General features: G+C 48.4%; 1 protein-coding gene across 1 annotated transcript in view; it reads left to right on the top strand.

Annotated features, from left to right (window-relative positions):
- LOC125456016 (guanine nucleotide exchange factor VAV3) overlaps positions 1-27,467 on the top strand; it is a 196,626-nt gene that overhangs the window by 61,018 nt on the left and 108,141 nt on the right. Inside the window, exons 3-5 of the mRNA XM_059648207.1 lie at positions 15,957-16,015; positions 20,206-20,271; positions 23,310-23,418. Of these exons, the coding sequence (XP_059504190.1) occupies positions 15,957-16,015; positions 20,206-20,271; positions 23,310-23,418 (234 nt within the window). The remainder of the gene's footprint in view (positions 1-15,956; positions 16,016-20,205; positions 20,272-23,309; positions 23,419-27,467) is intronic.

Below are 27,467 nucleotides of genomic sequence, written 5' to 3'. Positions count from 1 at the left end.
TAATCGTTGTGGAACACCGTAAAACACCCCTACACATTAATCATTGTGGAACACCGTAAAACACCCCTACACATTAATCGTTGTGGAACACCGTAAAACACCCCTACACATTAATCGTTGTGGAACACCGTAAAACACCCCTACACATTAATCGTTGTGGAACACCGTAAAACACCCCTACACATTAATCGTTGTGGAACACCGTAAAACACCCCTACACATTAATCGTTGTGGAACACCGTAAAACACCCCTACACATTAATGACTTGGATGAGGGGATTGAAGGATGGGTCAGCAAGTTTGCAGACGACACAAAGGTCGGAGGTGTCGTTGACAGTGTAGAGGGCTGTTGTAGGCTGCAGCGGGACATTGACAGGATGCAGAGATGGGCTGAGAGGTGGCAGATGGAGTTCAACCTGGATAAATGCGAGGTGATGCATTTTGGAAGGTCGAATTTGAAAGCTGAGCTCAGGATTAAGGATAGGATTCTTGGCAGCGTGGAGGAACAGAGGGATCTTGGAGTGCAGATACATTGATCCCTTAAAATGGCCACCCAAGTGGACAGGATTGTTAAGAAAGCATATGGTGTTTTGGCTTTCATTAACAGGGGGATTGAGTTTAAGAGTCGTGAGATCTTGTTGCAGCTCTATAAAACATTGGTTAGACCGCTCTTGGAATACTGCGTCCAGTTCTGGTCGCCCTATTATAGGAAAGATGTGGATGCTTTGGAGAGGGTTCAGAGGAGGTTTACCAGGATGCTGCCTGGACTGGAGGGCTTATCTTATGAAGAGAGGTTGACTGAGCTCGGACTTTTTTCATTGGAGAAAAGGAGGAGGAGAGGGGACCTAATTGAGGCATACAAGATAATGAGAGGCATAGATAGAGTTGATAGCCAGAGACTATGTCCCAGGGCAGAAATGGCTAACATGAGGGGTCATGGTTGGAGGAAAGTATAGAGAGGATGTCAGAGGCGGGTTCTTTACACAGAGAGTTGTGAGAGCATGGAATGCGTTGCCAGCAGCAGTTGTGGAAGCAAGGTCATTGGGGACATTTAAGAATCTGCTGGACATGCATATGGTCACAGAAATTTGAGGGTGCCTACATGAGGATCAATAGTCGGCACAACATCGTGGGCTGAAGGGCCTGTTCTGTGCTGTACTGTTCTATGTTCTATGTTCTACAACCACCCTCTGTCCTCTATGGCCAAGCCAATTTTGTATCTAACTGACCAACTCACTATGGATCCCATGTGACTTAATCTTCTGGACCAGCCAACCATGAGGGACTTTGTCAGTTATTTCAGTTAAATCCATGTAGACAACATCCACTGCCCTACCCTCATAAATCATCTTCGTCCCTTTTTCAAAAAATTCCATCAAATTTGAGACAAAACCCCACCCACATAAAGCCATGCTGACTATCAATAATAAGTTCGTTCCTCAAATACGATTAAATCCTGTACCTAAGAACGTTCTCCAATAGTTCCCCTACCACTGATGTAAAACTCACTGGTCTATAATTTCCTGCATTATCCCTGTTACCCTTATAAAATGAAGGAACAACATTGACTTTTCTTCAGTATTCTGGGATCTCAACTGTGGCTAAAGGTGATAAAAACATCTCAGTGAAGGCCCCGCAATCTCCTCTCTTGCCTCCCACTTTATTCTGGGAGTGATCCCATCAAGTCCTGGGGATATCTTTCCCGCAATGTTTTTCACAACACCCAACATCTCTTCTTCTTGATATCACAGTATCCCAGAATATCAAGATGCCCCTCTCTAATCCTATCATTGCACATGTTGAAATTGTTCTTCAGAAGCCAGCATCACGATCTCCTTCATTCACAAATGCACAGCCTTTGACAATAGCGCTGCCCCTCCCTGAGGCAAGCATTCAGCAAATCAATATCGATGACATTCATCCTTTTATGTCAGCCAAGGCTCCCTGCCTGGACCAGATTCACAGCCTCAATCAGGGAACTCATTCCCTGAGATCCAGCCAGCTGACCCCATTACAATCAGGACACATGTCCTTCTCCTTTGGGAATACCAGTGTGAAGTATTCCTGAAAGACCTGACCCACTTGCCTTGGCTCCACATCCACTGCCTTTCTCAATAGAGATTTGTCAGCACCTCGGACACTGTAACATGCAGAGCTGTCTTGTGTATAAATGCCTTTTAAAACTGTTGTGGTTTGATCTATTGATTGCTGACTGTTTGAAAATGTTAGACTTCCTCAGCATCAGTTTGCCACCAGTGTGCACCATGTCATATTAAGGATAATGTCAAATAATTCATTTCCCATTAAGGATTGGTGAACATGCTTGATCAGCGTATTGAAAACAGTGAAACACATCATATGTTATTAAGCAGTCATTACAGCAAACTAATTTCTTCCTGATCTCAGACAGTAGGAACTGCAGATGCTGGAGAATCCGAGATAGCAAGGTGTGGAGCTGGATGAACACAGCAGGCCAAACAGCATCTCAGGAGCAGGAAAGCCTGCCTGTGCCTGTCAGAGCTACAGCAGACTGCCAGGCAGGGTTGCACCATTGTATATACAAAGCACATAAAGATTAATTTGTTTAAAAGTTATGTACATATACAATAAAAGAAAATGACCCAGCAATTTGTGGAGAAACTCAGCAAGTTGAGCAGTATTTGCAGAGGGAAAGCAGAGGCAACATTTCGAGTCTGGTGACCCTTCATCAGAACTGAAGAAGGGCCACTGGATCTGAAATGTTGACGCTGATTTCTGTCCACAGATGCTGCCAGACCTGCTGAGTTTCTCCAGCAATTTCTATTTTTGTTTCGGATTTCCACATCCTAAATAATGGGAGGAGGGGCCAAACTGGAAATTTAAGAATGAAGTCAAAGGGAAAGTGAGAATAAGAGAGGTTAAGAAGAACAACAGAATCAACAGAGGAGAAAACTCAAGAAGGGATCATACAGTATGGCCAAGTGAAATAGGGATTGATAAGAAGGGTGAGGGGAGAAACAAATTAAAAATATTATATATGAATGCACGAAGCATAAGAAATAAGGTGGACGAGCTTGAGGCTCAGTTGGAAGTTGGCAAGTATGATGTTGTGGGGATAACTGAAACGTGGCTTCAAGTGGACAGGGTCTGGGAAATGAATATTCAAGGCTATACGTGCTATCGAAAGGACAGACTGACGGGCAGAGGGGGTGGGGTGGCCCTGTTGGTGAGGAATGATATTCAGTCCCTTGCGAGGGGGGACATAGAGTCAGGAGATGTAGAGTCAGTATGGATGGAGCTGAGAAATTCAAAGGGTAGAAAGACCCTAATGGGAGTTATCTACAGACCCCCAAACAGTAGTCAGGATGTAGGGTGCAGGTTGAATCAGGAGTTGAAATTGGCCTGTCACAAAGGTATCACTACAGTTGTTATGGGAGATTTCAACATGCGGGTAGACTGAGAGAATCAGGATGGTACTGGACTCCAAGAAAGGGAGTTTGTAGAGTGCCTCCGAGATGGATTCTTAGAACAGCTGGTACTGGAGCCTACCAGGGAGGAGGCAATCCTGGATCTGGTGTTGTGCAATGAACCGGATTTGATCAGGGACCTCAAAGTAAAGGAGCCATTAGGAGGTAGTGACCATAATATGATAAGTTTTAATCTGCAGTTTGAGAGGGAGAAGGGAGAATCGGAAATGTCAGTATTGCAGTTGAATAAAGGGAACTATGGAGCTATGAGGGAGGAGCTGGCCAAAGTTCAATGGTTCAGTACCGTAGCAGGGATGGCAGTGGAACAACAATGGCAGGTATTTCTGGATATAATGCAGAAGGTGCAGGATCAGTTCATTCCAAAGAGGAGGAAAGATCCTAAGGGGAGGCGGGGGCAGCCGTGGCTGACGAGGGAAGTTAAGGACTGTATAAAGATAAAAGAGAAGAAGTATAACATAGCAAAGATGAGTGGGAAGCCGGACGACTGGGAAGCTTTTAAAGAGCAACAGCGGATAACTAAAAAGGCAATACACAGAGCAAAAATGAGCTATGAAGGAAAACTGGCCAAAAATATAAAGGAGGATAGTAAAAGCTTTTTTAGGTATGTGAAAAGAAAAAAAATCGTTACGACTAAAATTGGGCCCTTGAAGTCAGAAACGGGTGAATTTATTATGGGGAACAAGGAAATGGCAGATGAGCTGAATAGGTACTTTGGATCTGTCTTCACTAGGGAAGACACAAGCAATCTCCCAGATGCAGTAGTGGCTGAAGGACCGAGGGTAATGGATGAACTGAAGGGTATTTATATTAGGCAGGAAATCGTGTTGGATAGACTGTTAGGTCTGAAGGCTGCTAAGTCCCCGGGACCTGATGGTCTGAATCCCAGGGTACTTAAGGAGGTGGCTCTAGAAATTGTGGACGCGTTGGTAGTCATTTTCCAAGGTTCTATAGATTCAGGATCAGTTTCTGTAGATTGGAGGGTGGCAAATGTTGTCCCACTTTTCAAGAAAGGAGGGAGAGAGAAAACAGGAAATTACAGACCGGTTAGCCTGACGTCAGAGGTGGGAAAGATGCTGGAGTCAATTATATAAGATGAAATTACGACTCATTTGGATAGCAGTAACAGAATAGGTCAGAGTCAGCATGGATTTACGAAGGGGAAATTGTGCTTGACTAAACTTCTGGAATTTTTTGAGGTTGTACCTATGAAGATGGATAAGGGAGAGCCAGTGGATGTAGTACACCTGGGCTTTCAGAAAGCCTTTGATAAAGTCCCGCATAGGAGATTGGTGAACAAAATTAGGGCACATGGTATTGGGGGCAAAATACTGAGTTGGACTGAAAATTGGCTGGCTGACAGGAAGCAAAGAGTAGTGATAAACGGGTCCCTTTCGGAATGGCAGGCAGTAACCAGTGGGGTACCACAAGGTTCGGTGCTGGGACCGCAGCTGTTTGCGATATATATTAATGACATAGACCAAGGCATTAGAAGTAATTTTAGCAAATTTGCTGATGACACAAAGTTGGGTGGCAGTGTGAAATGTGAGGAGGATGTTATTAGAATACAGGGTGACTTGGACAGGCTAGGTGAGTGGACGAATGCATGGCAGATGCAGTTTAATGTGGATAAATGTGTGGTTATACACTTTGGTGGCAAGAACAGGAAGGCAGATTACTACCTCAATGGCGTCAAGTTAGGTAAAGGGGAAGCACAATGACATCTAGGTGCCCTTGTACATCAGTCAATGAAAGCAAGCATGCAGGTACAGCAGGTAGTGAAGAAAGCTAATAGCATGCTGGCCTTCATAACAAGAGGAATTGAGTATAGGAGCAAAGAGGTCCTTCTGCAGCTGTACAGGGCCCTGGTGAGACCGCACCTGGAGTATTGTGTGCAGTTTTGGTCTCCCAATTTGAGGAAGGACATTCTTGCTATTGAGGGAGTGCAGCGTAGGTTCATGAGGTCAATTCCCGGAATGGCAGGACTATCATATGTTGAAAGATTGGAGCGACTGGGCTTGTATACTCTTGAGTTTAAAAGGATGAGAGGAAATCTGATTGAGACGTATAAGATTATTAAGGGATTGGACACTGTGGAGGCAGGAAGCATGTTTCCGCTGATGGGTGAGTCCAGGACCAGAGGACACAGTTTAAAAATAAGGGGTAGGCCATTTAGAACAGAGTTGAGGGAAAACTTCTTCACCCAGAGAGTGATGTATATATGGAATGCTCTGCTCCAGAAGGCAGTGGAGGCCAACTCTCTGGATACTTTCAAGAAAGAGATAGACAGAACTCTTAAAGATAGTGGAATCAAGGGTTATGGTGATAAGGCAGGAACAGGATACTGATTGTGGATGATCAGCCATGATCATAATGAATGGTGGTGCTGGCTTGAAGGGCCGAATGGCCTACTCCAGCACCTATTGTCTATTGTCTATTGCCATCCACCGTTCTTTATTTTTTTAAACATGTACAGTGCTCTGTTTAAGTTGAATAGTTGTTTCTGGGATAGAAATACAGGAATTGTATATGTTTATACTTTGTGTGCTGTATTTGAATGTAACCTCTACCCTTTTCCATGAGAACTCTTTCTGTTATGCTGATGATTAACCTAATTGCATTGAATCAGATTCTGACGTAGTTTACTGGCCCAATCATTCCCAGCCACAGTAGTCTGAATCTGTTTACTTTCCATAAGATTTCCACTGGCGAACAATTCCCAGATATAATCCTGCAAAATGTTGGAGCAATTCAGCTCCTCACTGTGCCAGTATCTTACTGTGTGTGACTACCCCCACGAACACACACAAGCCCGTCTATCCAAACTTGTCCACAGCACATCAGGACAATCTCCATCACATGAGAGTTGGCATAAAGGGATAATTTGTGGAGAAGATTCCAAAGAGTAGACTCAGACTCACTGGGGTATGAGAAGATTAGAGTGTGACGTAATTGAGATCTTTCAGATAATTAAGGAATTTGTCTGGGTCGATAGGGAGAATTGGTATCCTCTGGGGAGAGAGCCTGGATCAGAGGAAGTGGGGCTCAGATTCAGATAAGAAACTGAGTGAAGGAGAAACTTTCTCCAGGAAAGCAATTATCTCCTGCTCCTGTTTCCCAAAAATTCACTGGGGACCAGGAGACTCTAGCTGAACACCACTGGAAGGCCCAATGTCAGAGGGCACCGGGGTGAGGAGGGTCGATGCTGGGAGGTACCGGGGCAGTGGGGGATGGTGGTGTGGGGGTTTGGTGTGCGTGCATTTCCCTTTTGGCTGTGGTTAGGGTGAGATGACGAGGTCAGTGAGCGAGGTTGAAAAGTTTGGCGTAGCCAGGCTCTCTGGAGAGTGACTTGCTGAAGTAATAATAGCTGTTTGGAAAGCGGAACTCAGCAGGATGGCCAGAGGAGATTGTGAGATGGAGAATGTTGATACATCGAGGATGGTGTGAAACCAGGAATAGGAAAGGGTGGTGGTTCCGTTCAGAGGCCAGGCTTCAGTCAGATCTCACTCCCTCAGCTTTGAAAAATGCTGCTGAATGCTCTGGGCTGCATATTTCTATAAAAATCAATCAGGAATTCGAAAGTGTAGAAATGTTGCAGTGGAGCATATACAAGACCCAATTCTGTCGCAGCAATGTCCAGAGATAGACAGGGATACTGGAGGCTGGGATCAAAGCAGAAAATGAGCAAGACTTCCTGCAGCAAGTAACTGACCTCAGCACTGACCCTCTGACAGTGCGACACTCCCTCAGTACTGACCCTCCAACAGTGCGGCACTCCCTCAGTACTGACCCTCCGACAGTGCGGCGCTCCCTCAGTACTGACCCTCTGACAGTGCGGCACTCCCTCAGTACTGACCCTCTGACAGTGCGGCGCTCCCTCAGTACTGACCCTCTGACAGTGAGGCACTCCCTCAGCACTGACCCTCTGACAGTGCGGCGTTTCCTCAGTATTGACCCTACAACAGTGCCCACTCCCTCAGTACTGACCCTCCGACAGTATGGCACTCCCTCAGTACTGACCCTCCGACAGTGCGGCACTCCCTCAGTACTGACCCTCCGACAGTGCGGCACTCCCTCAGTACTGACTCTCTGACAGTGCGACACTCTCTCAGTACTGACCCCCTGACAGTGCGGCACTCCCTCAGTACTGACCCTCCGACAGTATGGCACTCCCTCAGTACTGACCCTCCGACAGTGCGGCACTCCCTCAGTACTGACCCTCCAACAGTGCGGCACTCCCTCAGTACTGACCCTCTGACAGTGAGGCACTCCCTCAGCACTGACCCTCTGACAGTGCGACACTCCCTCAGTACTGACCCTCTGACAGTGCAGCACTCCCTCAGTACTGACCCTCCGACAGTGCGGCACTCCCTCAGTACTGACCCTCCGACAGTATGGCACTCCCTCAGTACTGACCCTCCGACAGTGCGGCACTCCCTCAGTCCTGACCCTCCGACAGTGCGGCACTCCCTCAGTACTGACTCTCTGACAGTGCGACACTCTCTCAGTACTGACCCCCTGACAGTGCGGCACTCCCTCAGTACTGACCCTCCGACAGTGCGGCACTCCCTCAGTACTGACCCTCCGACAGTATGGCACTCCCTCAGTCCTGACCCTCCAACAGTGCGGCACTCCCTCAGTACTGACCCTCTGACAGTGCGGCACTCCCTCAGTACTGACCCTCCGACAGTGCGGCACTCCCTCAGTACTGACCCTCCGACAGTGTGACACTCCCTCAGTACTGACCCTCCGACATTGCGGCACTCCCTCAGTACTGACCCTCTGACAGTGCGGCACTCCCTCAGTATTGACCCTCCGACATTGCGGCACTCCCTCAGTACTGACCCTCCGACATTGCGGCACTCCCTCAGTACTGACCCTCTGACAGTCGGCACTCCCTCAGTACTGACCCTCCGACAGTGTGACACTCCCTCAGTACTGACCCTCCGACATTGCGGCACTCCCTCAGTACTGACCCGCTGACAGTGCGGCACTCCCTCGGTCCTGACCCTCCAACAGTGCGGCACTCCCTCAGTACTGACCCTCTGACAGTGCGGCACTCCCTCAGTACTGACCCTCCGACAGTGCGGCACTCCCTCAGTACTGACCCTCCGATAGTGTGACACTCCCTCAGTACTGACCCTCCGACATTGCGGCACTCCCTCAGTACTGACCCTCTGACAGTGCGGCACTCCCTCGGTCCTGACCCTCCGACAGTGCGACACTCCCTCAGTACTGACCCTCTGACAGTGCGACACTCCCTCAGTACTGACCCTCTGACAGTGCGGCACTCCCTCAGTATTGACCCTCCGACATTGCGGCACTCCCTCAGTACTGACCCTCCGACATTGCGGCACTCCCTCAGTACTGACCCTCTGATAGTCGGCACTCCCTCAGTACTGACCCTCCGACAGTGTGACACTCCCTCAGATCTGACCCTCCGACATTGCGGCACTCCCTCAGTACTGACCCTCTGACATTGCGGCACTCCCTCAGTACTGACCCTCCGACATTGCGGCACTCCCTCAGTACTGACCCTCTGACAGTCGGCACTCCCTCAGTACTGACCCTCCGACAGTGTGACACTCCCTCAGATCTGACCCTCTGACATTGCGGCACTCCCTCAGTACTGACCCTCTGACAGTGCGGCACTCCCTCAGTACTGACCCTCTGACAGTGTGGCACTCCCTCAGTACTGACCCTCTGACAGTGTGGCACTCCCTCAGTACTGACCCTCTGACAGTGCGGCACTCCCTCAGTACTGACCCTCTGACAGTGCGACACTGCCTCAGTACTGACCCTCCGACATTGCGGCACTCCCTCAGTACTGACCCTCCGACAGTGCGGCACTCCCTCAGTACTGACCCTCCGACAGTGCGACACTGCCTCAGTACTGACCCTCCGACATTGCGGCACTCCCTCAGTACTGACCCTCTGACAGTGCGGCACTCCCTCAGTACTGACCCTCTGACAGTGCAACACTTCCTCAGTCCTGACCCTCCGACAGTGCGACACTGCCTCAGTACTGACCCTCCGACATTGCGGCACTCCCTCAGTACTGACCCTCTGACAGTGCGGCACTCCCTCAGTACTGACCCTCTGACAGTGCAACACTTCCTCAGTACTGACCCTCTGACAGTGCGGCTCTCCCTCAGTACTGACCCACTGACAGTGCTACACTCCCTCAGTACTGACCCTCCAACAGTGCGGCACTCCCTCAGTCCTGACCCTCCGACATTGCGGCACTCCCTCAGCACTGACCCTCTGACAGTGCGGCACTCCCTCAGTACTGACCCTCTGACAGTGCAACACTCCCTCAGTACTGACCCTCTGACAGTGCGACACTGCCTCAGTACTGACCCTCCGACATTGCGGCACTCCCTCAGTACTGACCCTCCGACAGTGCGGCACTCCCTCAGTACTGACCCTCCGACAGTGCGACACTGCCTCAGTACTGACCCTCCGACATTGCGGCACTCCCTCAGTACTGACCCTCTGACAGTGCGGCACTCCCTCAGTACTGACCCTCCAACAGTGCGGCACTCCCTCAGCACTGACCCTCTGACAGTGCGGCACTCCCTCAGTACTGACCCTCTGACAGTGCAACACTTCCTCAGTACTGACCCTCCGACAGTGCGGCATTCTGACGCTCTCATCCTCCCACTTTGAGACTATCCTTGCGCTGGTTCTCTCAAGCAACACCTTTAATAACTTCTGACGTTCCAAATACATCTGAAGCTAAATGTCTCAACACAATTGGCAGTACTCCACTACAGGAAATAGTGTGAAGATAGCAGCTGTGTTTTTAGCTGGAAATATTTGCGAAGTTCTTAAAGGAGCTTAGGACTTTTTTATTTTCTGTCTGGATGTGGGCATCGCTGGCTGGTCCCAGCATTTATTGTCCCCCTGGTTCCCTTTGAGAAGGTGATGGTTAGCTGCCTTCTTGACCCTTTTGTAGCTAAAGCACATTGCAGTAAGGGAGGGAATTCCAGGATACTGACCCAGTGACACAGTAAGGGTCAACATTTTTTTTTCAAAATCCAGGTGGTGGTGACTTTTCAGGGATCTTTTAGGAGCTGGTGTTCCCACGTGTCTGCTGCCCTTGTCCTTCTAGGTGGTCGTGGTTTTGGGTGGGTTTGGAAGGTGCTATCTGAGGATTTTTGGTGGATTTCTGCAGTGCGTTGTGTCGATAGTACACACTGCTGCTCCTGAGCATTGGTGGTGGAGGGAGTGAATGTTTGTGGGTGTAGTGCCAATGAAACTGGCTGCTTTGTCCTGGATGGTGTCAAACATAGAAACTAGAAACAGGTTTAAGCCATTCAGCTCTTCGAGCCTGCTTTGGTATTCACTTTGATCATGGCTGATCCTCTGTCTCATTGCCATATTCCTGCCTTCTCCCTTGATGTCTCTAAAATCTCGGAAATTGATCAGTGTCTTTCTTCATTACTTTGCATGACTTGGCCTCTGGTCGAGAACTCCAATGGTTTAGTACCCTCTGACTAAAGCAATTCGTAAGGCATTACCTTCCTTAACAAAGCCATGCTGAGTATCCCTGACTGGTCAGTACCTTTCTGAGTAAAAGTTTGTCGTATCTTTCAGCTTTGATTCTAACAAGTTGACTCACCCAGGGGTCTAGCATTGATTCCTGCAGCACCCACTAGTCACTGCCTGCCACCTTTTGATTTGATTTGATTCGATTTGTACCTAAGTACAGTGAGAAGCTTTGTTGCGTGAGCTTTTGGGGAGGTTTTAGCCTTGTAGTCTTGTCACTGGACTGTTAATCCAGAGACCCAGATAATCTTCTGGAGACCCAGCTTGAATCCTGCTGCGGCAGATGGTGAAATTTGAATTCGATAAATATCTGGAATTAAAAGTCTAATGATGACCATGAATCCGTTGCTGATTGTCGGGAAAAATCCATCTGGTTCACTATTGTCCTTTAGGGAAGGAAACTGCCATCGTTACCTGGTCTGGCCTACATGTGACTCCAGACCCACAGCAATGTGGTTGACTCTTAACTGCCCTCTGGGCAATTAGGGGTGGGCAATAAATGCTGGCCTGGCCTGTGACCCCCTGATCCTGTGGATGAATGAAAAGGTACAGGCAGATTATAACAATCAGAATATACACAGGGTGCTTCAATAGAGCGATGCATACAAGGTTGCCTCAACACAATTGGCAGTACTCCACTACAGGAAATACTGTGAAGATCGCAGCTGTGTTTTGAGCTGTAAATATTCACGAGAATCTTAAAGGAATTAAGGATTTATTTATTTACTGTCTGGATGTGGGCGTCGCTGGTTGGACCCAGCATTTATTGTCCTCCCTGGTTCACAAAGCAAGATCAACATTATTTGAAAATGAGAGGTCCATTCAGCAGTTTGATGACAGCAGGAAAGCAGCTGTTAGCGTCTCTTCAAGCTTCTGTAGCTTCTGCCAGACCAAAGAGGTTGGAAAAGAACATATCTGTTTCCTGTCAATTAGTTCTCAATCTTTGCTGACATGTTATTCCCATCACATATGCTATCATTTTGTTCACGAAGCCTTTCTGAGTGATCTTATTTAAAAGTCTGCTGGAATTCCAAGTACGCTACATCGACTGGTTTTCCTTTATCTATTCTACAAGTTATATCCTAAGCAATCGCTGGTCAGTTTGTTCAGTACGATTTGCCTGTCCCCTGAGAAGAATGAATCAGTGCTCCCATGGAAACCTGTATAATATGAACAGAACTAAAGGGTAAACACAAAAACAATATTCCCGATGACAAGGGAGCCCAGAACCAGAGGGTCATAGCCTGAAGACAGGGGCAGGCCATTTACAACTGGGATGAGGGGAAATGTCCTCACCCGAGAGCACTAAACCTGCGGAATTCACTCCTACTGAAAGCAGCTGAGGCCAAAGTCTTAAATGTTTTCAAGAAAGAGTTAGTTATGGTTCTCAGGGCTAAAGCAATTAAAGGGTATGGAGAGAAAGCAGGAGCAGGGCACTGAGTTTATGATCAGCCATGATCATTTTTCATGATGGAACAGGTTGAGGGGCTGAATGGCCTACTGCTGCTCCTGTTGTCTATGTTTTGCAAATCTACGCTGGCTTTATCCAATCCCGTACTGCTATCCAAAGATTCTGTTTTCATATCTTTTCTACAGACTCTAGCAATTTCCCTGCTCCTGATGTGAGGCTAACTGGCCTGTAATTGTCTGTGTTTTTTTCTCTCTCCTTAAAGTGAGGTTATGTTGGCCAACCTCCAATCTGTGGGAACTACTTCAGTTTATAAAATTTCGGGAGATGACTACCAAAAGTGAGCTATCTTTCTGGGACCACTTTTGTTGGTACTCTGGGATGTAGATTATCAGACTCTGGGGATTTGTCAGTTTTTAGCCCCATTAATTTCTGCTGCACCATTTCCTTATAAAACTGATTCCCTTCAGTTCCTCCCTCTGAGTTAATCATCGGGCCCCTGATAATTCTGTTCTGTTGTGACTGATCCAAAGGCTGACTTCAATTCTCTGCCATTTTGTTGCTGCCCATTATAATGCCCCTGGTTCCTGACTCCCAGCGCCCTGCTCATGTCTCTACTGACCTTTTCTCTTTTCAGATATTTACAGAATCCTTTACTGCCAGTTTCTATGTTTGCTGTTATGTTACTCCAATGCTCGATTTTGTTACTCATTAGAAAACTTTTGCCTTCTTTTGTTGAATTCTAAAATGCTGCCATTCCTCAAGCTGCCTTCCCACTTTTGTTTTTGTGACAAGCTTCCTGAGTGTTGTTGGGGCTGCACTCATCCAGGCAAGTGGGGAGTATCCCATCACACTCCTGACTTGTGATAACAAAGTGTGGAGCTGGATGAACACAGCAAGCCAAGAAGCATCTCAGGAGCACAAAAGCTGACGTTTCGGAAGGGTCTAGGCCCAAACATCTTGGATTCTCCAGCATCTGCAGTTCCCATTATCTCTGATCACACTCGTGACTTGTGCTTTGTAGATGGTCGGGCAGGCTTTGGAGGTCAGGAGGTGAGTTACTTGCTGCAGTATTCCCAGCTTCTGGCCTGCTCTTGTAGCCACTGTGCTCATTTAGCTAGTGCAGTGAGTTTCTGGTCAATGGTAAATCCCAATATTTTGATAACAGGGGCTTCAGTATTGACTACACATTGCGTGTCAAGGGGCAATGGTTAGGTTTTCTCATGGCACTTATCTGGCACAAATTTTATTCACTATATTTTAGTCCGAGCTGGTATATAATCCAGATCTTGTTACATAAATGTGAAGTGATGCATTTTGGAAGGTCGAACTTAAATGTGAATTTAGGATTAAAGGCAGGATTCTCGGCAGTGTGGAGGAACAGCGGGATCTTGGTGTTCAAGTGCATAGCTCCCTCAAAGTTGCCACCCAGGTGGATAAGGTTGTTAAGAAAGCATATGGCGTTTTGGCTTTCATTAACAGGGGGATCGAGTTTAAGAGCCGTGAGGTTATGCTGCAGCTCTACAAAACCCTGGTGAGACCACACTTGGAGTATTGTGTCCAGTTCTGGTCGCCCTATTATGGGAGAGATGTGGAGGCTTTGGAGAGCGTGCAAAGGATGTTTACCAGGATGCTGCCTGGACTGGAGGGCTTGTCTTACGAGGAGAGGCTGACTGAGCTCGGCCATTTCTCTCGTGGAGAGAAGGAGGAAGAGAGGTGACCTGATCGAGGTGTACAAGGTAATGAGAGGCATGGATAGAGGCGATAACCAGAGACTTTTCCCCAGGGCAGGATTGACTGCCACGAGGGGTCATAGTTTTAAGGTGTTAGGAGGAAGGTATAGAGGAGACTTCAGAGGGAGGTTCTTCACCCAGAGAGTTGTGAGCGCATGGAATAGTTTACCAGTGGTAGTCGTGGAAGCGGAGTCATTAGTGACACTTAAGCGACTGCTGTACATGCGCATGGACAGCAGTGAATTGAGGGGAATGTAGGTTAGGTTATTTTATTTTTGGATTAGGATTATTCCACGGCACAACATTGTGGGCCGAAGGGCCTGTACTGTGCTGTACTTTTCTGTGTTCTATGTTCTATGTTCTGCATATGGGTATGGACTGCTTCAGTATCTGAGGAGTCATGAATGGTGCTGAACATCCACACTTCTGACCTTATGATGGAGGGAAGGTCATTGATGAAGCAGCTGAAGATGGTTGGCTCTAGGACACTGCCCTGAGGAACTCCTGCAGAGATGTCCTTGAACTGAGATGATCGACCTCCCACAACCACGACCATCTTCCAATCTTGTTGTAGGTTGTCTCACTGAGCTGTTTCGTTGTTGCACAGATGTTTTATGACCCTGCTGGGCAACATCATCAGTGCAGCCTCCGATGAAGCGCTGTTGTGTTTTCCTGCCTGGTATTTCCTATTTATCAGGTATGACTCCAGCCAGGAGGGAAGGAAGAGATGTTTATGTAATCTCCGGGATGTGAATTCCAAAGCCTCGTGGACATAGGTAGCTGGAGGCAAAATCTCTGAGAGATCACGTTAGTGGGAGCCAATAGAGATTGGATTGGCTGATGTTATTGATGGTAGAAATGAGATGGAAAGTTCACCTCAGGATTAAATATTAAACACAGGTTTCTGTAATGACTGCATGCATGTCTTTGGAATGTAATCTGGGGAAATGCCCATTTGGATTGTGCTAGATTGCAGAGACAACTTTTCTCTCAACGCAGAAATGGAAAGTGTAAGTGTGCTATTTTGTGATTAATTATACAACTCTACCACAAACCAGTACAAACTATACTGTTACACAGAGTTATGTAACTTTTGGAGATGTTGCTTTAGGCCCTGGTGCCTTTTTGTTGCCGAAAATGAACCTTTGGATTTTTAACTTACAGTTTACCACAGATCAGAGAAAGGGCAGTTAATCCCACAAATATACAGTCTGAAAATCAAACTGCTTTCTCACCTGCATCATCTGGAGAGTCGAGAAACCGGGGGACACCATTTAAAAATAAGGGGGAAGCTACTTGGTCCCAAGATGAGGAAAATTGATTTTATTCAGAGGTTTTGAATCTTTGGAATTCTCTACCACGGAGAGCTATAGAAGCTCAGTCTCTGGGCATGTTTAAGTTTGAAACTGCTAGATTTCTTATTACCAGTGATGTGCAAACTATGGGGATGTGGCAGGGATAAGGCATTGAAGTGTTTGATCAACTGTGATCACATTGAATGTTGGGCCAGGCTTGATGGGTTGAATGGACTACCCCTGTTCCTATGTTTTTAATAAGTGAGATACAATTTTTGCTTCCCAAAGCCATGATGACTCTTTCTGACCACATTGTGATTTTCCAAGTTCCCTGTTATAACCTCCTTCATAAATGATTCTTGCATGGTCCCTATGGCAGATCTAAAGTGAATTGGACATACCTACATGGACTCAGAATAATTGTAGCACCTTTCCCACACACCCTCGTTCCCCTCTGCCTGCCAGAATGGACTCCTTCACTGATGACAATATCTCTCTGTTACAGGTGATTGACACACTGTCAAGTCTTTCCCACACTGCGATAGCACAGAGTACAGGTATAAGGTAAGTTCGGCAATCTCCGCTTGTCAGTGGGAATTAGAAATCTATGTTAAAACATGGTACTGAAATCAATATTAAGGACGTTGCTTGCTCAGTTCCAGGAAATGCAAAATCCTCCCAAATTTGAGGATCCAAATCTTGACTGGATTCCGTACGTCACAACATCCCTCACTGACCCACAACATTGGAATTTAGAACACACATCTTCATTTTCAAAGTCCCCTTCACCTCTCTCTCTGGGGCTTATCTCTGATTCCCTTCAAACTGTTTCCCTCTGTTCACTGAGCTCCTGCCCAGGAAACACTGTCTCCTGATTTAGCCTGTGCACAACAACAACTGGCATTTATATACCACCTTTAACATCAATCTGTTGAAGGTGCCAGACAGATTCATCCAACATGATTGGCCACTGGGCTGCTGCAATGTTTCTGGGTGCATAGCGATTGGCTTGAGGCTGTTTTGAGAATCGTCTAAAGGAGGGAGAGGATTGGAGAGGATTACTGACAGCATGCTCCCATTGGTGGATGGATGGTGATAGAGGAGGCAATGGCCGAGTGGTATTGTTGCAGGACTGTTAATTCAGGGACACAAATAATGTTCTGGGGACCTGGGCTTGAATCCCACCACGGCAGATAGTGGAATTTGTCTGGAACTAAGAATTTAATGATGACCATGAAACCATTGTCAATGGTTGGAAAACCCCATCTGGTTCACTAGTGTCCTTTAGGGAAGGAAACTGCCATCCTTACCTGGTCTGACCTACATGTGAGTCTAGACCCACAGCAATGTGGTTGACTATGAGCTGCCCTCTGGGCAATTAGGAATAGGCAATAAATGCTGCCTAGACAGTGATGCCCTCATCCCATAAATGAAGAAAAAGGTTGGAAATAGAGGGAAGTGACTTTTATGCAGTGTCAGAAGGTGAAGCATCAGGATGACACATCGCCCAAAACAGCGTAATCTCAGTCTGTCACCAGGGAGATGGGTGGAGCCGGTTACTAGGAACGGCGATGGGAACAGCAAATTAAAACCCTGGCTTTGGTCTTCCTGTTAGTTAAATGTTGGAAATGTTTCCCTGTCAGATAAACAATCTGATATTTTAACACTCAGCACATGAGATGTTTTATCTTGTGTTCCGTTTGGTGTCTGTGTCATTCTGGTTTAGTTACTGTCACCCAGAATCTCAGTCCTTTATCAAATATGAATATTCTCTCTTTCCCATTTCTGTCCAGATTCCTATCCCACTTTCACAACCTTTTATCCATCGAAGCCACAAACATTAATGAGGCAGATTAAGGCCATTTGACCAATTGGATCCAATCCAGCCATTTACAGACGGCCCTCCATAACCATCCCAATCTACATTGTTCAGATACCCACCCAGTTCACTGTTGCTCTGATTCATTGTTGACATTTCCATCAGGACAGTCATGTTGGGATGAATGGCCTCCTCCTGGTGCACACAGTCAGTGATTCATTGGCAGCAGGTTCCATGTCACAGTCACTCACTGTGTTAAAAAAAAATTCTTCTTCACATTTCCCGTGCATCTCATCTAAAAATCTCTGTCCTCTGGCCTCATTCCCCACGCCTGCACCCAACCCCCACCCCATCTACTTGTTCCAACTGATAGCCTTGCCACAGTGACTGGACTTCTCAGTGATGAGCACTGCCGCCTCACTGCGCCAGGGACCCGGGTTCAGCTCCATCCCTCGGGCGTCTGTCTGTCTGCAGTTTGTACGTTCTCCCTGGGTCTGTCTGTCTGCAGTTTGTACCTTCTCCCACTGTCTGTCTGCAGTTAGTACCTTCTCCCTGTGAATGTCTGCAGTTTGTACCTTCTCCCTGTGTCTGTCTCCAGTTTGTACCCTCTGCCTGTGTCTGTCTGCAGTTTGCTCCTTCTCCCTCTGTCTGTCTGCAGTTTGTTCCTTCTCGCTGTGTCTGTCTGTCTGCAGTTTGTTCCTTCTCCCTCTGTCTGCCTGCAGTTTGTACCTTCTCCCTCTGTCTGTCTGCAGTTTGTACCTTCTCCCTCTGTCTGTCTGCAGTTTGTTCCTTCTCCCTGTGTCTGTCTGTCTGCAGTTTGTACCTCCTCCCTCTGTCTGTCTGTCTGCAGTTTGTACCTTCTCCCTCTGTCTGTCTGTCTGCAGTTTGTACCTTCTCCCTGTGTCTGTCTGCAGTTTGTACCTTCTCCCTCTGTCTGTCTGCAGTTTGTTCCTTCTCCCTGTGTCTGTCTGTCTGCAGTTTGTACCTCCTCCCTCTGTCTGTCTGTCTGCAGTTTGTACCTCCTCCCTCTGTCTGTCTGTCTGCAGTTTGTACCTTCTCCCTGTGTCTGTCTGTCTGCAGTTTGTACCTCCTCCCTCTGTCTGTCTGTCTGCAGTTTGTACCTTCTCCCTGTGTCTGTCTGTCTGCAGTTTGTACCTTCTCCCTCTGTCTGTCTGTCTGCAGTTTGTACCTTCTCCCTCTGTCTGTCTGCAGTTTGTACCTTCTCCCTGTGTCTGTCTGTCTGCAGTTTGTACCTTCTCCCTCTGTCTGTCTGCAGTTTGTACCTTCTCCCTCTGTCTGTCTGCAGTTTGTTCCTTCTCCCTCTGTCTGTCTGCAGTTTGTACCTCCTCCCTCTGTCTGTCTGTCTGCAGTTTGTACCTTCTCCCTCTGTCTGTCTGCAGTTTGTACCTTCTCCCTGTGTCTGTCTGTCTGCAGTTTGTACCTTCTCCCTCTGTCTGTCTGCAGTTTGTTCCTTCTCCCTGTGTCTGTCTGTCTGCAGTTTGTACCTTCTCCCTGTGTCTGTCTGCAGTTTGTACCTTCTCCCTGTGTCTGTGTGGGTTTTCTCCCATAGTCCGAAGCACTGCAGTTTTGTTTGTATTGGACATGCTAAATTGCCCGCAGTTTCAGGAATCTCCATCTAGGTGGAATTTTTCTTTTTATTCATTTACCAGATGAGGATGTCCCAGTCAAGCCCATCTCCAGTTGCCCAGAGGGCAACTCAGAGTCAACCACATTGCTGTGGTTCTTGAGTCCCATGTAGTCCAGACCAGGTAAAGTTTCCTTCCCTAAAGGACATTCCTGAACCTGGTGGTTTCCCCTATCCCCGAAAACAATGGATTCATGGTCATCATTTAACTCTTAACTCCAAATTTTTATTCAATTCTCATTCCACCATCTGCTGTGGTGGGATTCAAATCCAGGTTCCCAGAACATAATCTGGGTCTCTGGATTAACAGTCCAGTGATAATACCACTGGGCCATTGCGTCCCCACAGCCATGGGTAATTCAGAGTATGGATATTGTACGGCGTGTTGGGTCTGGGCGGGATGCTTAAATGATGTGATCGTGCCCGCCTCTACCACCTCCACTGGCAATGCGTTCCAGCCACCCACCGCCCTCTGCCTTTCTTATGGGCTACGGGGAGAATGCGGGTAAATGGAGTTGAAATGCCCATCAGCCATGATTAAATGGTGAAGTGAACTCGATGGGCCGAATGGCCTTACTTCCACTCCTGTGCCTTATGGCCTTATAAAGAACTTTCCACGCATATCTCCCTTAAACTTTCCTCCTCTCACTTTGAACACATGACCCCTAGTAATTGAGCCCCCACTCAGGGGGAAAAAGCTTTTTGCTACCCACCCTGTCTATACCCTTCATGATTTTGTAGACCTCAATCAGGTCCCCCGTCAATCTCCATCTTTCTAATGAAAATAATCCTAATCTACTCAACCTCTCTTCATAGCGAGCACCCTCCATACTAGGCAGCATCCTGGTGAACCTCCTCTGCACCCTCTCCAAAGCATCCACATCCTTTTGGTAATGTGGCGACCAGAACTGTACGCAGTACTCTAAATGTGGTCGGGACCCATCCTCAGATTTTTGAATCTAAACCTTCCTGCTCCTCTGATGCTGCCTGGCCTGCTGTGTTCCCCCAGCCAAACACTGTGTTATCTCTGACTCCAGCATCGGCAGTTCTTACCAGCCCTGCCCAAGTGTGGACAGTCTCACTGTCCCTGCTCCTCCACGGAGAGACACTGCCTCTGCTCAGGTCTGTCTCTCTGTCGGTCTGTCTCGAGAAGGCTGAGGTCATTCACACATATTCCTCCATTCTGTTCCCAAATGCACCCCACATTGTAGAGAACTTTGTGATGTTCTCACACATCAGATACTGAGCGTTCCCCTCAGTGATGGTGATGCTGTGTGTGCTGTCTTTCAGGCCGTTTCCCACTGAGCAAGCTGTGGATGATGAAGATATTTACAAGAGCCTTGCTGACCTGATCGAGTAGGTTGAACCAGTAAACGTACCATACACCAAACAGTCACCAACCAGTTACTAACCAGTAAGAAACCAGGAACAAACCAGCAACTAACAAGAAGCGAACTAAATTAATTCCTGTTCATTAATGTGAAAACACTGGGAGGAGAGGATAGTTGTGTGAAATTGTTTCCAAAGGTTAGAAAGGTAACTCTCCCAGCACAGCACAGGGGAACTGCAGGACTGCGCGCAGTTTGGGTTTCCTCACCTACAAAAGGTTCTGCATACCACAAAGAGAATGCAGTCAGTGCAAGCTCACGAGGTTGAGACTGAGGATGTTAGGATCGTCCCGAGGAGAGATTAGTTTGACTGGAGTTTAGAAGAATCCGGGGTATCTGATTGGAGCAGATGGAATGCAGTGCTGAGGGAGTGCCGCACTGTCGGAGGGTCAGTACTGAGGGAGTGCCGCACTGTCAGAGGGTCAGTACTGAGTGACAGCCGCACTGTCAGAGGGTCAGTACTGAGGGTGTGCCGCACTGTCAGGGGGTCAGTACTGAAGGAGTGCCGCACTGTCAGAGGGTCAGTGCTGAGGGAGTGCCACATTGTCAGAGGGTCACTGCTGAGGGAGTGTCACACTGTTGGAGGGTCAGTACTGAGGGAGTGCCGCACTGTCGGAGGGTCAGTGCTGAGGGAGTGCCGCACTGTCGGAGGGTCAATACTGGGGGAGTGCCGCACTGTCAGAGGGTCAGTGCTGAGGGAGTGTCGCACTGTCAGAGGGTCAGTACTGAGGGAGTGTCGCACTGTCAGAGGGTCAGTACTGAGGGAGTGCCGCACTGTCGGAGGGTCAGTGCTGAGGGAGAGCCGCACTGTCAGAGGGTCAGTACTGAGGGAGTGCCACAGTGTCGGAGGGTCAGTACTGAGGGAGTGCCGCACTGTCAGAGGGTCAGTACTGAGGGAGTGCCGGACTGTCAGAGGGTCAGTACTGAGGGTGTGCCGCACTGTCAGGGGGTCAGTACTGAAGGAGTGCCGCACTGTCAGAGGGTCAGTGCTGAGGGAGTGCCACATTGTCAGAGGGTCACTGCTGAGGGAGTGCCGCACTGTTGGAGGGTCAGTACTGAGGGAGTGCCGCACTGTCGGAGGGTCAGTGCTGAGGGAGTGCCGCACTGTCGGAGGGTCAATACTGGGGGAGTGCCGCACTGTCAGAGGGTCAGTGCTGAGGGAGTGTCGCACTGTCAGAGGGTCAGTGCTGAGGGAGTGCCGAACTGTCAGAGGGTCAGGACTGAGGGAGTGCTGCACTGTCGGAGGGTCAGTGCTGAGGGAGAGCCGCACTGTCAGAGGGTCAGTACTGAGGGAGTGCCACAGTGTCGGAGGGTCAGTACTGAGGGAGTGCCGCACTGTCAGAGGGTCAGTACTGAGGGAGTGCCGGACTGTCATAGGGTCAGTACTGAGGGAGTGCTGCACTGTCAGAGGGTCAGTACTGAGGGAGTGCCGCACTGTCAGAGGGTCAGTACTGAGGGAGTGCCGCACTGTCAGAGGGTCAGTACTGAGCGAGTGCCGCACTGTCAGAGGGTCAGGACTGAGGGAGCGCCGCACTGTCGGAGGGTCAGTACTGAGGGAGTGCCGCACTGTCGGAGGGTCAGTACTGAGCGAGTGCCGCACTGTCAGAGGGTCAGTACTGAGGGAGTGCCGCACTGTCAGAGGGTCAGTACTGAGCGAGTGCCGCACTGTCGGAGGGTCAGTACTGAGGGAGTGCCGCACTGTCGGAGGGTCAGTACTGAGGGAGTGCTGCACTGTCAGAGGGTCAGTACTGAGGGAGTGCCGCACTGTCGGAGGGTCAGTACTGAGCGAGTGCCGCACTGTCAGAGGGTCAGTACTGAGGGAGTGCCGCACTGTCAGAGGGTCAGTGCTGAGGGAGTGCCGCACTGTCAGAGGGTCAGTACTGAGCGAGTGCCGCACTGTCAGAGGGTCAGTACTGAGCGAGTGTCGCACTGTCAGAGGGTCAGTACTGAGCGAGTGTAGTACTGTCAGAGGGTCAGGACTGAGGGAGTGCCGCACTGTCAGAGGGTCAGGACTGAGGGAGTGCCGCACTGTCAGAGATGCTGATATTTCAGTTGCAATATTAACCCTGTTGGGCTGAGTGAGATGATCCCAAAGACATTGTTTGACTGATGTGGGAGACATCGAATTGTCTCTAATTTAAGATCGATCCTCGAAGGTGGGACTTTTCAATCCCGTTCCGCGGGCTTGGGATGACCATGTCGCTGTGTCATTTCCTGTGAGTCCCGTAAGGCATCGTTCCTGGTCATCCCGGAACTCCCGGGCCAGAGCGGGGTTTTCGGGCTTTATCCCCATGATGCGATGTTGTGATCAGTAATGCAGTCTACACTGAGGGCCTCAGTCTCCCTCCCTCACCCTCCCCCATCCTCGTCACCCCCCCGCTCACCCTCACTCACCCTCCCTCACCCTCGTCACCCCCTCCCTCATCCTCGTCACCCCTTCACTCTCCCTCACTCACCTTCCCTCACCCTCGTCACCCCCTCCCTCATCCTCGTCCCACCCTCACTCTCTCTCCCTCACCTTCCCTCACCCTCGCCACCATCGCGCTCACCCTCACATCTTCACTCTCCCTCACTCACCCTCCCTCACCCTCACTCTCTCACACTGTCCCTCACTCACCCTCACCCCATCACTCACCCTCGCCCCATCACTCACCCTCACCCGCTCAGTCACCCTCACCCCCTCACTCACCCTCCTCACCCTCACTCCCCCATTCCCGCCTCACTTTCCCACACTCACCCTCACTTCCAATCTCCCTCATTCCCTCTCTCCCTCACTCTCCCTCACTTCCACTTCCCCTTATTCCCTCTCCTCCTCATTCCTACTCTATCTCACTCCCTCACTGTCCCTCTTTCATCCTCACTCCCTCTCTGCCCTCATTCCCCTTACTCCTCGCTCCCCTCACTTCCTCTCCTCACTCCTTCAGTCGCTCCCTGTCCTCACTCCCTCCATCTCCTCATTTCCCTCTCTCCTCTCTCTCTCACTCACTCTCTGATGTGTTTTCTCAGTGAGGGCAGCGTTGACGATGATGAAGATCTTTACGACTGTGTCTATGGTGATGATGACGGTGGTGAGGTTTATGAAGATTTGATGAAAGTTGAAACAGTCCAGGCTCCTGTAAGAAACTCGTTTTACATCTACCTTTTTACTCCCTGAGTAGATGCCACTGTTCTCCTCCAAGCAGAGAGAGTTCCAGGGGATTTAATCGAGGTGTTTAAAACAATGGAGAGAGTTTGATTGAGTACATCAGGAGGCAATGTTTCCAGAGGCCATAAGACATAGGAGCAGAAATCAGGCCATTCGGCCCATTGAGTCTGCTCCACCATTCAATAATGGCTGATAAGTTCCTCAATCCCATTCTCCCGCTTTCTCCCCGTAACCCTTGATCACCTTGACAATCGAGAACCTATCTTTCTCAGTCTTAAATGTACTCAATGACCTGGTCTCCACAGCCTTCTGAGGCATTGAATTCCATAGATTTACCTAGATTCTCTGGCTGAAGAAGTTTCTCCTAATCTCCACTTTAAAAGATCTTCCCTTTACTCTCAGGCTGTGCCCTCGGGGCCTAGTCTCTCCTACCAATGGAAGCATCTTCCCAACAAACACTCAGTCCAGGCCATTCAGTATTTTGTAAATTTCAATTAGATTCCCCCTTATCCTTCTGAACTCCAATGAGTATAGTCTCAGAGTCCTCAAATGTTCCTCATATGTTCAGCTTTCCATTCCTGGGACCATTCTGGTGAACCTCCTCTGAACCCACTCCAGAGCCAGTGCATCCTTCCTGAGACATGGGGCCCAAAACTGTACGCAATACTCCAAATGTGGCCTGACCAGAACCTTTTAAAGCCTCAGGAGTACATCCCTGCTTTTATATTCAAGTCCTGTCAAAATAAGTGCCAACATTGCATTTGCCTTCCTGACTACTGACTCAACCTGCAGGTTTACCTTGAGTTTACCTTGAGAACTCCCAAGCCTCTTTGCACTTCTGACTTATGAATTTTCTCCCCATTTAGAAAATAGTCCATGCTTTTATTCTTCTTACCAAAGTGCATGACGTCCCACTTTCCCACTTTGTACTCCATCTGCCACTTCTTTGCCCACTCTCCTAACCTGTGCAAATCCTTCTGCAGCCTCCTCACCTCCTCAATACATCCACCTATCTTTGTGTCATCTGCAAACTTAGCCAGAATGTCCACATTAATGTACATCGAGATCATTAATGTACAAAGTGAAAAGTTGTGGTCCCGGCTCTGACCCTTGTGGAAACCCACTTGTCACCAGCTGCCATCCGGAGAAAGACCCTTTTATCTCCACTCCCTGCTTTCTGCCAGACAGCCAATCTTCTAGCCATGCTAGCACCTTGCCTCTAGAACCATGGGCCCTTATCTTACTCAGCAGCCTCTTGTGCAGCACCTTGTCAAAGGCCTCATTGAAGCCCAGGTAGATAACATGCATTAGCCCCCCTTGGTCTACCCTAGTCATTACTTCCTCAAAGAATTCTAGCAGATTTGTCAGGCATGACCTCCCCTTGATGAAACAATGCTGACTTTGCCCTACTTTACCATATACTTCCAAATATTCAGAAATCTCATCCTTTACAATGGACTCTAAAATCTTACCCATGACTGAGGTTAGGTTAATTGGCCTGCAAATTTCCATCTTTTGCCTTACTCCCTATTTAAACGAGGGTGTCAGGTTTGGGATTTTCCAGTCCTCTGGGACCCTCCCTGACTCTAGCGATTCCTGAAAGATCACCACGAACGCTTCCATTATCTCTTCAGCTATCTCTTTTAGGACTCTGGAGTGTAGTCCAGCTGGTCAAGGCGATTTATCCACTTTCAGGCCATTCAGTTTAGCTAGCACCTTTTCCTTGGTGATGACCACCATACTCAGCTCTGTCCCCTGACGCTCTTGAATTTTTGGGATATTACTCGTGTCTTCCACTGTGAAGACTGATGCAATGTAATTATTCAGTTCCTCAGCCATTTCCTTGTTCCCGCCTACTGTCTCTCTACTGCCATTTTCCAGTGTCCAATGTCCACTTTTGCCTCTCTTTTGACCTTCACTTCTATTTCTGGCCAGCTTATCCTCACATGTAATCTTCTCCTTCATTACTTCTTTTTTGGTTGCTCTCTGTTGGTCTTCGTAAGCTTCCCAGTCCTCTGGTTTCTAACTGCGCTTCACCACATTATATGCTTTCTCTTTTGCTTTTATGCTATCCCTGACTTCCTCAGTCAGCCATGGTTGCCTCACCCTCCCTGTACCATGCTTCTTTTCCCTCGGGATGAATTGTCGCTGTGTCTCCTGAATTATGCCCAGAAACTCCTGCCATTGCAGTTCCACTGTCTTTCCTTCTAGGCTCCTCTTCCAGTCAATTCTACTCAGCTCCTCCCTCATACCAGTTCTGAGGAAGGGTCACCGGACCCAAAATGTTAACTGCGTTTTCTCCTCCACAGATGCTGCCAGACCTGCTGAGCTTTTCCAGCAACTTTATTTTTGTTCCTCCCTTATACCTCTGAGGTCGCCTTTATTCAGCTGTAATACCGTTATCTCTAATTTTATTTTCTCCCTTTCAAATTGCAGAGTAAATTCTATCATTTTGTGGTCACTGCCTCCTCAGGGTTCCTTTACCTTAAGCTCCCTTATCAAGTCTGCCTCATTGCACAGCACTAAATCCAGTATTCCCTGTTCCTTTGTGGGCTCCACCACGAGCTGCTCCAAAAAGCCATCTCATAGACATTCCACACACTCCTTTTCTAGCAACCCACCACCAACATGTTTTCCCAGTCCACCTGCATGTTGAAATCCCCCCTGATCACTGTGACTTTACCTCTTATGCACCTTTTCTATCTCCTGGTATATCTTGTGCCCCAGGTCCTGAGTGCTGTTTGGAGGCCTGTGCACAACTCCAGCGGTGTTTTTTTTAGCCTTTGTGGTTCCTCAATTCTACCCACACAGATTCTACACCATCCGACCCTACTTTGTGACAACATTGATCGATGAGGGAAGGGCTGTAGATGTCATATGCATGGACTTCAGTAAGGTGTTTTATAAGGTTCCCCATGGTAGGTTGATGGAGAAAGTGAAGTCACATGGGGTCCAGGGTGTACTAGCTAGATGGATAGAGAACTGGCTCGGCAACAGGAGACAGAGAGTTGTAGTGGAAGGGAGTTTCTCAAATTGGAGACCTGTGACCAGTGGCATTCTGCAGGGATCCGTGTTGGGACCACTGTTGTTTGTGATATGCATAAATGATCTGGAGGAAGGTGTCGGTAGTCTGATCAGCAAGTTTGCTGATGACACTAAGATTGGTGGAGAGGCTGATAGTGAAGGGGACTGTCAGCAATTACAGCAGAATGTAGGTAGATTGGAGAGTTGGGTGGAGAAATGGCAGATGGAGTTCAATCCGGGCAAATGTGAGGTGATGCATTTTGGAAGATCAAATTCAAGAGCGAACTGTACAGTAAATGGAAAAGCCCCAGGGAAAATTGATGTATAGAGAGAACTGGGTGTTCAGGTCCATTGTAAAATGAAGGTGGAAACGCGGTTTGATAGAGTGGTCAAGAAGGCATATGGCATGCTTTCCTTCATTGGGCGGGGTATTGAGTACAAGAGTTGGCAGGTCATGTTGCAGTTGTATAGGACTTTGGTTCAGCCACATTTGGAGTACTGTGTACGGTTCTGGTCGCCACATTACCAAAAAGAGGCGGATGCTTTGGAGAGGGTGCAGAGGAGGTTCACCAGGATGTTGCCTGGTATGGAGGGTGCTAGCTATGAAGAGAGGTTCAGTAGATTAGGGTTATTTATAATACATGGACGAAAGTTGAGAGGGGACCTGATTGAGGTCAACAAAATCATGAGGGGTATAGACAGGGTGGATAGCAAAAAGCTTTTTCCCAGAGTAGGGGACTCAATTACTGGAGGTCATGAGTTCAAAGTGAGAGGAGGAATGTTTAAGGAAAGCTCTTTACACAGAGGGTGGTGGGTGCCGGGAATGTGTTGCCAGCGGAGGTGGTAGACGCAGACACGATAGTGTCTTTTAAGATATATTTGGACAGGTACACGGATGGGCAGGGAGTAAAGGGATACAGGCCGTTAGAAAATAGATGACAGGTTTGGACGGAGGATCTGGATTGGCGCAGGCTTGGAGGGCCGAAGGGCCTGTT

Source organism: Stegostoma tigrinum, chromosome 8 (assembly GCF_030684315.1).
Source record: "Stegostoma tigrinum isolate sSteTig4 chromosome 8, sSteTig4.hap1, whole genome shotgun sequence".
Taxonomy (NCBI): domain Eukaryota; kingdom Metazoa; phylum Chordata; class Chondrichthyes; order Orectolobiformes; family Stegostomatidae; genus Stegostoma; species Stegostoma tigrinum.
The sequence above is the reverse complement of the archived record's forward strand: the minus strand, read 5'-3'. Positions and strand labels throughout refer to the sequence as shown.